General features: G+C 30.2%; 1 protein-coding gene across 2 annotated transcripts in view; it reads right to left on the bottom strand.

Annotated features, from left to right (window-relative positions):
* Positions 1-14210, bottom strand: part of aralar1 (calcium-binding mitochondrial carrier protein aralar1) — an 80669-nt gene that overhangs the window by 48371 nt on the left and 18088 nt on the right. The window contains exon 1 of one of the 2 annotated variants that reach the window (XM_065515211.1): positions 10426-11007. The exons of the other annotated variant lie outside the window; for it this stretch is intronic. Coding sequence (XP_065371283.1) covers positions 10426-10446 — 21 coding nt within the window. The 5' untranslated portion in view covers positions 10447-11007. Of the gene's footprint in view, positions 1-10425; positions 11008-14210 lie in introns of those variants that run through there. 2 annotated transcript variants of the gene reach the window in all.

Genomic DNA, 14210 nt, shown 5'->3' with positions numbered 1-14210 from the left:
ACGCCTACTAGTCGATCTTTCCTACGGTAGTGTGCCATTCGTGTGAAGGCCTCATTCAAACTTAAATTATGAAGGGCATTTGAGGCAAGGGACCTACTATGATAATTTTTCATCTCCTAGAGCATTTTTTTAATCAACCCAATGACAAAAAACCCCCAACTAAAACCTTGTTTTTTCGACTTTTGGCCGGACAAAGGTTCCTTTGGCCGCACTGTGCCACGTGGTATGACCATGCTCTCAAATCGCTTTTGCAGTATGTCCAATGTGACATGAACTGTGTGGCAGCTAGCGCCATCATATTGAAACCAAATGTTTTGGCCAAAAGAAGTTTCTATTCGTCGACCTATAGCTCTACGCCGTTAACGGTGATGGCCTGGCCAATGTCATTCTCAAAGAAATATGGACCGATTTCCGCACCAAACAGTGATTTTTTTGGGATGCATTGGACATTCTTGGATCTCATGTGGATTGATATTGTACTAAATAAATTTTGTTTATTGACGTACCCATCATTCGAAAATTGGCGAAGCGAGCCGAATATTGCCCGAATAAAATGCTCATTTTGCTAAAATGGTGATTTGGCAAAACAAACTGAATAAACGACAGCCAATTCGACAGTTGTAGCTTCAATAATATGGCCGCTATCAACTGTCAAAGTTTGGAAGTTTATATTGGAAGACCCTTTATAATAAATTATATATACAAAACAATTTCGCTAGCACATATTCCGAATTGTCCTACAAAAAAATACATGTATGAAATATGTATGCAACAACGTCATAATTCAAAAAAATTCGTTTGGAGAAAAATGGCTTTGAATATTTTATAACATTTCTTAAATACATTTTCAACAAATCATGCGATTTCAGAAATAAAACCAATTTAAATAGTAGATATTAACATATTTATAATCTGTATTTAACCCAAATTTTTGTATTTACTCAGTTCAAAACACCCGGATTTTGAGTTATGACGTTGTTGCAGCAAATGAGCGATATGTATAATGCTTTTTTGGATTGCTTGCCTGTAAGATTATTTGGTTAACCTGCAGCAAATGAAATCGAACTTGAGTATGCAACCAAAATGGTACAACCAACCAAGTACACAACACAACTACATAATTTATTTTCTCTCCATTTCATTACATCCACATTTTGTATTCGAAAAATAATGTACATCATTAAATTGCTGCTACAATTGCAACACCTTGCATAAATTGCACACGAAAAACCAAATCAGCACAGTCAAATTTCGTTTCACTGACAAATATTTTAAAAAACTCACTTAAGTTCATAAAATTATTAGTTTCCTGTGATAAATTCAAGAAAATTTCATTACATCCAATTATTAAATAGTCTACTGTCTTCATATGAAAACTGTTGCTAAAAAAAATGTTTTCCATAAAACTGTGTCAGTTATAAATTTTACTGAAGGACATAAACAATAGATATGAGAGGCACGTCATGCAAATTTTGTGATTTTATTTACGTTTTTGTTTTATCAAGTGAAAAGAAATTTTAAATATTTTTCTATGCTAAAAAAAGAAAGAAATTGTGTGTTATAATAATCTGAGAGATTTGTGTCTCGAAAAAAAGTGTTTTGTTATGAATTCTTTTTTAAGTTATTGCTAGTGTTTACTTTGTTTATATAAAGACTTTTTTACATCATTTCAATGTGCATACATACCCTCAGGATTAATATGGTAAATTTTGTTTCTGATTTAAATGCCAAAGCGTTATTCTTTATCGTTTATTACATATTAAATAAAAATATGCTTTAAGCTTCAGCTTCATGCCTTCAATTTCCCTACATTGTTCTTTTTCCTATAAAAAACCACATTCGACTGAAATTAAGATGTTGGAAAAAGGGTTTCAAGATGAATACATAATTTTTATTTTAAATTTATTTGGGGTTTTCGATACAAATTGGATTATCCAAAATACTTTTGCATTCATTGGTAATGTCTCGATTAGACAGATCACTTGTTTTTTTAGACGAAAATGTGGAAGAATGTATATGATACCTTCCCAACTGCATCTCAGAGAATGGAATCCGTATCGAGAACATCAGCTCACGGAGCGTTAACAGCGGTCTCAGCGTCAATCCTGGAATAACGGAAGTTGTATTGTTCTCAAATAAATAAAATATCCCAAAATTTACTCCGGAACTTGGCACTATCTGAAATTGCTAATTATTCCAGATAATAGATTGTTCTGGAACTTGAACGCGAACGTCAAAAGTCTTTACGGCACACTATATTTGTAGGAAGGTCATAGTCCTGTTAATTGGCTATTTGAGTCGGTTTTTAAACATATCGCTATGTACAGGGTCTGGTGGCAAGTACTGGATAAGGCTATAAATCGCTCACCCTTTGAAAGGGTATTGAGTTCAACAGCACTTCTTATATCGGGTGCTATGAGGAAAATGCCTACTAAGGCTCTATTTACCATGCTAAGTTGATTTAGTCTCTGTATTATTGGCAGATTTAATCAATGAGCGAGGGGACATACCAGGATATTAAAGATACTTCTTATGTCCTGTTATAATGTTGATTATTGTATTCGAAATAGCATCTTCAAAAGGGAATTTTGGTTCTTTCATATCTGAATGACTATTTGAACTCTCTTTAGCAGATGGGACTAGTTTGTGTATCCACACTGACAGGTTCCATAAGGAAAAGTAGGATTGGTGACGGCATCTGTATTGAGGAGTTCGTAATTATGATTATATTTATTCTCAGTTATGAATGTAGTTTTCTTCAGGCTGAAGTATCAGCGATACAAAGGGTGGTAAGCCAGCTAAGGTAGTTTTGCAAATCTTCGGAATTGGGCCGAATGAATATATCACTTATATGGGTGAAAGAACTCGGGATTATTGATCATATTGCAAGGGAGGGTGTCTTGCTTGACTCCGATATTGATAACTTTTGTAGCATCCCACTCTCCTCTTACAAATGTTTCACTTCGCGAGTATGTTATGACTAGAATGAATCAATATGATCAAAGTATTATGAGGGTCATGTTTGGTCCCGATTGGACTTGGCAACTTCATATATTGTGCTTAGAAATCTAGTATCAATTATCACTGGACCAGGCGTATTGAACTCCCTTATAAAGATTACTGTAGAGGTTTAATTAATTTTTAATGTAAGTGTTTTGCACTGGAGGATAAGCGATTACGTACTCTAGATATAAACTTTCTAATCTCTAATATTGATGGTCCAAGTGCATTTAATATGATCTTCTTCCCAATTACTGATTTAATTCTCATTTGGCTTTATTACAACCAGAGCTTCGTATTGATTAATGAGCTAAATTCACTAAAATCTTAATTCGGAATTAAAAAAATATCAGCCATTCATTCCATAATTCCATAACTACTAATTCTTTAGCTATATTCAAAGTCTTTTATTTAAATATAATTCATTAATCGTTGAATTAATTCATAATAGAATTCATTCAACCTTTGAATGATTCAAATTTGTTAATTCAAATCTACAAATTTAATTAAAATATTTTTCTTCATTCATTTAGTTTTGGTTTTGTTTTGCTTATAACACAGTGCAACAGTGCAAAAAACACACGACAGTATAAGTTCGATTCTACTACCAAAATGTAGTAAAACCCTATACTTAGTTTGGCGATTTTGGTGGTCAATATTTTTTATGGACCTGCAAAGATTCTTAAAGTCAGTGGACGCTCAAAAAAAGGTGTTGGCCAACATCTAATTCAAACTTGGTGATACCGCTTAACTATATACGGCAATAATATAGCTAAGAGTCTACCAAACAAATTTTGTTACATTTTTTGGCAAAAAATGGCTTTATCGTGTCCATTTATAGTAAAAATTTTGGAAGAAATTTTTCACTTTTCGTAGAATTACTTCCAGGGACTCCTAATTTTACACTAAAAATATGTATCAAAGTTATAGCTACGGTAAAACTAAACATCAATGCATTATGAACGTATTCTAAATACCACATAAAGATCACTTTGAAACTTAAAAATTTTAATTTTTAATATTTTTTCATGCTAAAACAAAGATTTTTTTGTTAAAATAGTAAGGAGTGAGATCGAAAAATTCTTAACACACGTTTTTCATTACATTTTTTAACCCAAGTATTATTTGAATTTTTTTTTGATCAAGTTACCTTTGAAAAACATGTCAGTTATTATGTGTAATGTCAATTATATTAATTTTTTTGTTAATCTGATTAAAATGAGTGACCAGAAAAAAGTGCGTACTGAAATTATTAAATATTTTCAACAAAACCCAACTTGGTCTTACAAAAAGTTGGCCAAGCATACAAAGGTCTGCCGTCAAACTGTTTCCAATGTTATTAAACAGTACCGGGAGAACTTGTCAGTTGATAGAAAACCTGGTTCAGGTAGAAGGAATGGTCCACATGATGTTTCTAAAGCCAAAAAAATAGAACGCATTTTCAAAAGAGCTCCCAACACATCCGGTAGGAAAGCAGCCCGGTTAGCTCAGTGCTCGGACTATTTGGTACGAAAAGTTAAAGCTAATGCAGGTTTAAAAACATACAAGGCTCAAAAAGTTCCTGACAGGAACGCTACTAAAAATTTAGAGGCCAAAAACAGAGCACGGAAATTGAAGTCAAGTTTTATAAAAAAATATTCTTGCTGCATAATGGATGACGAAACGTATGTTCTGGCAGATTTTTCGCAACTTCCAGGTCAAAAATTTTATGTTGCTGATGCTCGAGGGAATGTTGAAGAAAAGTTTAGGACCCAAAAGCAGACAAAATTTCCCAGAAAGTTCTTGGTATGGCAAGCAATATGCAGTTGCGGCAAAAGAAGCCACTCATTTGTTACAACGGGCTCTATAAATACCGAAATTTACATCAAGGAATGTTTACAAAAAAGGCTGCTTCCATTCATAAGACTTCATAATGTGTCCACTTATTTTTGGCCTGACTTGGCATCCTGTCACTATGGCAAACAAGCCCTTGAGTGGTACAAGAACAATAATGTGGTATTTGTACCAAGAGAGGCAAATCCCAGTGGAGAGATATTGGGCTCTTGTTAAAAGAGAATTGAAGAGTACAAAAAAGGTGTCCAAAAGTGTGGTAGATTTTAAACGGAGATGGACTACATGTTCGAGCAAAGTGACAGAAAGCACTATAAAAACGTTAATGGAAGGGTTTCCGAAAAAGGTTCAAAATTTCATCACTAGTGATTAAAACTATAAAAATAATTTTTTTTGTAAATTGTAATAATAATTTCAATCAAATAAAAAAAAAATTAAAGCTGTAAGTTTAGTGGTTTCTTTTTTATAAACATATATGTATGTTAAGAATTTTTCGATCTCACTCCTTATGTCAAGTCCACACTTCTAATATTAAAGAAAACGTTTATGATTCAATAAGGAATTAATTCATTAAATATGAATTCTCAAAGGAATAAATTCAATACATTTGAACTACAAAGGAATTAAGTCTATGAATTAATTCATAATAAATTCATTAACAGAATGGTTAAGAGATAAAATTTAATTTGATTTCGAATGGAATTAAGAACTAATTATTTCGAACCTGGATGTTTGTATGTATGTTCCGAATGAACTCAAAAACGGCTGGACCGATTTTGATGAAATTTTCAGGGAATCTTCAGAATAGCCCACCTGGTAACACTATAGAGTCAGATTTTTGAGTCTGTGGACCGAAGGGCGTGGCAAAATCAAATTTTTATACTATACCGCTAATGACATCAAAATAAAAAAAAGATTTTTGTATAATTGTTGATCGAGCTTCAATTCTTATAGATAGTTTATTTAGTTTCCTATATACAGGCTTCAAGGTCAGTGATTATTGTAAAAAAATGGCAAATAATTTTTTTTTTCTCGACCAAAAAAATTCTAAGAGCCAGCAACGCGGAGCGGGTTTAGCTACGCAGAAATCCAATTATGACAGTACATTAGGTAGTGAAGTTGGCTGCAGAAGCTGAAGAAACTGCCTTTATTGAAGCTTTTGTTTATCTTTTGGTTTTTGTTTATCGTTTCTTAATTTTTTTTCTTTACTTTTTTTTTATTCAAAAAAAAATTGTAATCTAAATATTTGTCATTGTTGACAAAACATTGACACTCTTGTTTAGGCGTCAGAAAACGCAATGCTCGACAGTTTTATTTAGGTACGACTGTAAGTCTGTATTCACCCTAAATCATCTATCTACACATTTCATTTAATACTTTTTTTACATTTTCCTTATTTATGATTTATATACAATAAAAAAACAACAAAATAAAATAAAGCTTTTATATTAACTTTGACTTTGTCTAAAGTCATTATGATATGCATGTAAAATGTATATTCATTATCATTTGTTGCTGTTGTACTTTTAATACTAGTATTCATTACTTGTATTGTGTTGTTTTTGTTTCGTAATTTCTTTCTATTTCTGTACTTATGGATGTAGTTTTGCACATGTGATTTCCTCATCCAGCCAAGTACTAGAGCACTTTTACACACAAACAACATTTTCAAGTGCATTTAACGCCTGACTATTTGTTTTTCTACTATAATTGTGTCATTTTTAACATTTTCTAGCTAAAAAATCCCCTCTTAACCAATTGAGTCATACTGCGCGCAGGTATTTAAAATATGTATTGTTTAATTTAAATACTCTGCCTATTAACTAACGTTGAATAGCGATAGATAAACAAAACAGCAAGAGAAAAACGTGAAAATTGAAATTTTATTTTTCAATTTCCATAAATCAGACACGTTTTCGAATTTTTAATTAATTTAGAAAAAGTGTTGTGTGCATTTGTATTGCTTTGGTTTATGGATAGTTAATTGGTTTTTAATTTAAATTATGTAGAGACAATTAAACTAATTATCTTGCTATTAAATCTGCCAACATTAGTTAGCTACACAAAAAAATTAACTTGTGACTTTTGATCGTAACAACCTTTAGAATTAAATGTTCAGTTTGCAAAAGTTGACGATAAAACTAAGATTGAAGAATATAGGGTGATAGCTTTAGATTTAATCATCAAATGGGGTGAGGAGAGGAGTACACAATCAATCCGGTTAAGTCTACTATATATAAAGGTCAATAATTGATCGAACCTCACAGAATTTGTTAGAACGATTACTGCTTTATGCTGAGAACGCTCGCAAACTTCGAAGATTTTTCAGTACAGAAAAAGTGCACCTAATGTATCAACCATTCGAAGAGTCATCAAAAAATTTGCAGAAACTGGGTCGGTTATGGACAGTAAGACTCCTGTGCGACAACGTACCGGTCGGTCTCTTGAAAACATTGCTTTTGTAATCGAGAAGTCACAAAATACCTCCACCTTCATTCGTGCTAACTTTAGCTTACTCTGAAGTTCAAACCAGCAGACCATTGAGTGCCGGCAATTCGTTAAATGGGTAATGGAGCAAAGTGAAGTCAATGCCAATTTTTCGAAAAAAAATAATTTTCTCCTATGAATTGAGCGGATTTTGGTCAGGCGGATGAGGTCGAAATTACAGTGACTGTGAACGGCATATGATAACGAAGTCCTTGTGGCCTCAATTGGACGACATAGATCTGGACGACGCACAGTGGCGCCCGTAGAACAAGTTAGAATAAACCTCTTTTACAGTAAATTGTCCAACGATATCAAATATGCTAATCTTATTACAATCAGATTTTTGGTTCAGAAGATATAGCCCTTCAAAGTTGACTGATTTTCAGTTTTCAAAAAACAGACCATTTTTAGGTAATTTGGTCCGCTTTCAGATACAATATATCGAAAACTATGTAACGGATCGTCATTATTTTTGTTTAGATATATTTATTAGGAATAGAATAAACAAAAATTAGACTGTTTGCTTTGTATTTGTCCAGGTAAATCGATATTTACCAACTATCGATTTTTTCAATGTTTCTCAACTTTGATGGAAAATAAAATAAAACTATCAATTTCTATATTTGCCATATTTATCTAAGTTCTTTGATTATTCCATTACCTAATGCAAAAATTTCTAGCTGACCGTTCTTGCACCATTTTTTGCTATAGATAAAATTTGGAAAAAAAAAGAAAAAAAATATCTTTTCTGGAATAATTTTAAATCATAAAAGCTTTTAAAAGAAACAAAAAATTAAAAAATTTAAAAAATTACTTCCCATAAAATTGATTTTTCCACAAATTTCAACTTTGATAACCTATAAGTAGGCATCTGAAAGGCGTTGAACCATTTTCAAACACTCATTTCATAGGCTGATTAATTATCTATCATATGCTTTTTGATTATCTCATTTAGTTCAAAAGTTATGATTTTTGCAATGAAAAAACTCAAATGGCGCCACTGTGCGACTTTAAGTTTCAGCAAGATGGCGCCACCTGCCACACTTCACATGCAGCAATTGATTTATTGCAACAACTATGTCCAGAACTAATTATCTCAAGAAATGTCAACTGGCATCAAAAATCATGCGATTTTATTTGGAGTTTCATGAATCCTCGGGTTTATGCGGATAAACCAGAAACAATTCCTGAGCTCAAATCAGATAATTTCTAAACTGCTAGTCCGATCGGGATAAAATTTTATGTGGGCGTAGCCAAGGGGTATTCAAGTTTAAGTCATTAAAATGGGCCCAAGAAATGCTCTAGTAGGGGTACCTTCTACATATACAATTTTTAAAGACATGCAATTTTTTTGTTTCCCATCCGATTTCAAAGATTTTTATATTTTTGGAAAGCTCAGCTAGCGTGTACTATCTCTTAAAATTTCCGAGTTATAGGCATTTCAAAATTGAAATTTTAAAATTTTGACATACCTTGGACCGCTTCTTATAAAAATAGGTCGTACTTTTGGACTGAATTTACTCGAATTTTTATTGTTAGTTAGAAATCTAAAGTACCAACAATATACAAAAGATTTCAGAGCACTAACAATTACGGATCCAAATAAACGATTTACAATTTAAAAATTCAAAAAATAGTAGATTTTTGCTGTTTTTTGGGCGAAAAGGTGACTTAACTCTTTTTTTATTAAAAAGAAACTTTCTTTAAGAACATATAACAATTTTATATTTTCCTGTAAGATATCTTTACAGAGAACATTTTAGTTTAAAGAACATGTCCTATTTTTCGAATACCTCGCCTCTACGGCATTCGGAGTGTGACCTATTTTTTATAAAAATTTCAAATTTGAACCACATGTTCTAAAATCCCTAAGATGGGATTAAAAAAATGGAAAGCAGCTTTAGAAACCTTGATGTGTTCCCTATTTATACCCAAAGTATTTTCCCAGTACGGAAGGAAATGTCGACCCCATGAGCCAAATTGTTAAAAATACCATTTTTGGAATTTTCGCTCCTATTTTTAGGTACTGCGGGTTTCTCTTTAACCTTTTGACAAGTTTTTTACAGTTTGTTATTTAGAAGGATAAATTTTAAAAAAATTTCGAAAATTTCATTGAGTTTTGTTAATAAATAAAGATTTTATTACATGTGACATATTTATTGAGTTTCTAAAACAAAAATTTGTATTAAAATTTTGAATAGGAATGCAAATATTAGGTCTACATTTATTCCGAATTATTTTTGTTTGTTTGTTTAGATAAGTTAATTTTTGGTCTTAAAAAAAATTCAAGTCAATATCTCAATTAGATTCAAAAATAAAAACTCTGTCCTTCAAAAATATTGCACTTTTTCATACCAAAAAATTTTATAAATTTCTTAAAATGTATTATACACAATATATTCTATAAAAAACTGTTATATATAATATTTTCTTTAAACAAATTTTATACAAAATACTAAACTTTTTTTTGTGTTTTTCAAAAATTTCAAAATACAGGTAAGCCTCCATTTACGCGGTACTTTATTTACGCGAATTCGATATTACGCGAACTCAAATTAACAACAATTTTTTCAAATAAATTATATAACGCGGCAACAAACAACAAGAAACGAAAAAAACACAAGCGAATAACAGATTTCTTTTTTGAAAACTTCGTTAATTTTTATAAATTTTTTGTTATGTTTATGTATTGGAATATTTTGTTTTTTTAATTGACATTTTTTCCTTAATTTTCGATAAGAAATATTTTTTTTTTGTTGAGTTTATGTCCCAATTTCTTTTTTGTTATGTTTCTAATGTATTGCTTTACGCGAAATAAAAAATTACTCAAAAGCATTTCGTTCTAAATTAAAACCTCGTTTTACGCGAATTTGATTTACACGCTACTTTTTTGGCCCAACAACCCGCGTAAATGGAGGCCTACCTGTATTTGTTTCATTTAAATGCACTTAAAAATGATTAAAGACTTTGATAAAAAACAAACAAAGAAATAAAAACAATATTTTTTCAAAAATTCACAAACCCTAGATAAACTTATAAGTATCGGCCAAAACGCTGTAGGGTGCTTAAATGTACACGTATTAATCATACATAAAACTCTGAACTAACCTCTTGTAGTTTCTCGGGCATGTTGTTTGTATTATAATTTTATTTTTATAAAACTAACAATAGATAAAATTTATTTGTAGGAAAAATATTACAGGCTTTTTTAAGAACACTTTTGAAATTTTTATAAAATGTTTATTTTTAAAGCAAAATTTTCAAAATTTCGCTTATAAATGCAAGTTATTTCAAAACAACAAAATATATTATTAATCTTTTTATTTAATTTTTCGTATATTTCACATTGAATATGACTTTTAAACCTTGAACATTATTGGGTATTACTTATTTTTTCTTTAATTTTGTTTTTTGCCAAAATTATTTATGCATTTGTATAGAAATAATTTCCAAAAATATTGAAAAATATATGTATTTTACGAAAATAATTAAAAAAAAAAACAACAACACTCGCGTTAATGTTTGTTAAATACTCGATATTTATTTATATGAAATATGACATTCGTGCGAAATTGAACACAGGCGGGAAACGAAAGAAATTGTATTTAATTTTGTTTGATATTTTTATAAATGAGAAAAAATACGTCTGGTTGTACACTCGTTTGTACCGTAACTGTTGCGGCAAAAGTGTCTCTGTTGTTTTAGGCTTTTCACCCGTTCGTTAGAAGTGTATGGGTAAAGAAAAATTCTCTAGCTGAAATGTATAAATTTGTGGCTGGTGTTGGTGGCTGGTTGCACAGAGGCGCTCATAATCGAGGGTGTGAGTTATATTTTTCATAGTTAAATAACAAATTACTATTAGCACCTGTCAAGTATTTTGTGCAGCTACAGCTCTGTTCTGCATAATTTATTAAAATATAACAGATAACTGCTAATAGTTTGCGAGTAACATGACTGTATTAACGACAGCATTGGATCTGCTCTAAAAACAAAAAATTGTTTTTGGCTTTTAAATGAATTCAATTATTTTTTTATTTAGAATTTGAAGGAAATCAGAGAAAAATGCTAATAACTATTTAGTACTTTTTTATGCAAATTGTACATTATGTTCAAATATTTTAAATCACACTTAATTGAACTTAAAATCGCGAGCAGTTAATTTACTTAAGAAAGTATGGCACCTCTCAAAATCATTTTACCACCTACAGCACTGTTCTTTTTGCGCTCTCGCAAAAATTAAGAAAAAAGATGAAAAGCTTTTTACATTAAACAAATAAGTATTTACAAAGCCGTAACAACAAAATAAATATATAAATTTTTTTTAGAGATAAATAACAAACACATGCTTTTTTAAAACTATAATAAATAATCACTCTAACCACAAAAGCCCTAAAGTCGATTTTAAGTCCATAAAGTTGACTATTATTTTAAATTTCGTACTATAAAACAAATTTCAAATATAATTTAAAATGTTGTTTTATTATTTTAAAATAAGCTTTTTGTTTTGAACTTTTATGTTTTTTAATTGTTTGAAATTTTTTTTAATTACATTCATTGAAATATATTTGCATTTATTTAAATATGTGAGTTGGAAAAAGTTTTGAAAGCTTTTTAAAAATATTTCTTATGTTACGAAAAAACAAAAGTTCTTTAACAAAAATTAACTTTAAAATTTCTTTTATAGTTAGGCTGAATAAGAATATATTAAAAATTTCTGTAGAAACTAATTAATTATATTTTTTAACCGCAAAATAAACTCAATTTAAACTATATTATTCGGTGTGCAAGTGTTTGCATTGAAATTATTATGACTTCCTCTTCTTCATCGTCTCATGTAAACAAAATTTGTTTTTTTACTTTGTATTATCCAAAAAGCTCTGCTTTTTGTTTTGTTGTTTTTGCTTTTTGCACTTAATAAAATTTTTGTTTACATTTCTATGCAAATTCATAAAAATTGTTTTTGTTTTGATTTTATTTTATTTTCTCTTCTGTATTTGCTGTAAATTGTTTGTGGGTGTGACTGGGTGTTTAGAAGTGTGATTTTCATACCCTTCACCTTCGTGAGAAGGGTATATGTATATAAGTTTATCATTCCGTTTGTAATTTCCACAATATAATTTTCCGATCCTATAAAGTATATATATTCTGGATCCTTATAGATAGCGGAGTCTGTTAAAATCAACTTTCCGAAGCCCTCAAATAACTTACATACACGATTCATACATCAGTATCTCGAGAAAATCGGTCCACAAATGGCTGAGTTATAAGGAAAAAACCAGGACAACCTCGATTTTTGACCTATATCTGGATTACTAAGTCATTAATATAGACAATATAGATATCTAATGATAGATATTTCAAAGACCTTTGCAACGACTTATATAAGACCATAGTAAGTTGGACCTACAATGGGTCAAAATCGGAAAAAATATATTTTAACCCGAATTTTTGTTTCACCAAAAGCTTTTTTTCTCTAAATATTAAAAAAAAATTTAAAAAAAAAAAAATTTTAAATTTAAAAAAACAATTAAAAAAAATTTTCCAAAAAATTAAAAAAAAACAACTTTGGAAAAAAAATATAAATATTTAAAATTTTTATTTTGAAGTATAATTTGGTGAAGGGTATATAATATTATATAGCTCTCTTACTTGTTTTACTTAAATATGAATTTATCAGGGATGGAAAAGATAGACCTATTTTCTCAATTTAAGAATTGAGGTATAAATTAAGCTTAAAAATTATTTAATTTAACTTATATTTACATATGGGCAATTCCTTGAAAATGACAACCACGACAACCACACGAATTTTAGCAAAAATCCCAAAAAATTTATTTTTTTACAATTTTGTTCATGGGGTCCATATTTCCTTCTGGGCTGGAAAAATACTTTGGGTATAAATAGGGAACACATCAAGGTTCCTAAAACTGCTTTCCATTTTTATGCCAGCTTTGGGATTTTAGAACATGTGGCCCAAAGTTAAAATTTTTATAAAAAATTGGTCAAATTCCGAAGGGCGTGGGGCGACATATTCGAAATTTAAGACATGTTTTTTTTATGAAAATGTTCTCCGTAAAGCTACCTTACAGAAAAATATAAAATTGTTTTAAAATTGAGTTAAGTCACCTTTTCGCCCAAAGAACAGCAAAAATCAACTATTTTTTGAATATTTAAATTGAAAATCGTTTATTTTTGGATCCATAACTGCTATTGCTCTGAAATATTTTGTATGTTATTCCTAATTTAGTTATCTAGCTAACAAAAATTCGAGTCCATTCGCTCCAAAAGTACGAGCTAACTAATTTAAAGTACGAGCTAACTTTTGGAGCGAATGGACTCGAAAAAAGCGGAATTTTAAAATTTTAATATTGAAATAACTCGGAAATTATAAGAGATAAATAGCACACGCAAACCAAGCGCTTTCTAAAAATATAAAAATCTTTGAAATCGTATGGGAAATAAAAAAAAATTAATAACTTAAACTCGAATACTCCTTGGCTACGCCCACATCAAATTTTATACCGATTGGAACAGCCATTTAGAAATGCCACATTTATTTCCAAAAATTTTTGATTCTGCCCCCTGTGCAGTCGTCTTTAAAATAATTCAGTAGCTGCCACACGACTAAAACTGCCGCCTTTGTAGTCGTTTAGCCTGCTATTTTCAATGTGTTTAATGCACTACAAGTCAATTGCTAGCAGTTCCGATGATCTTAACCTTTAACCTTTTGGAAGTAAACAATTTTATTCACACCATTTTAAGGACAACATCTTTGCCTTTAAAACGGAATCAAAAATTATGTTGGACTTTGAGTAGTTTCAATGTTATGGGAATTATTGTGTATATAATTTTAGACAATTTAAAAAAAAATTTCAATTTTCAATAAAGTGGGG

Source organism: Calliphora vicina, chromosome 1, assembly GCF_958450345.1.
Source record: "Calliphora vicina chromosome 1, idCalVici1.1, whole genome shotgun sequence".
Taxonomy (NCBI): Eukaryota; Metazoa; Arthropoda; class Insecta; order Diptera; family Calliphoridae; genus Calliphora; species Calliphora vicina.
Note: the sequence above shows the minus strand (reverse complement) of the source record. Positions and strands in the feature narration are given on the sequence as shown.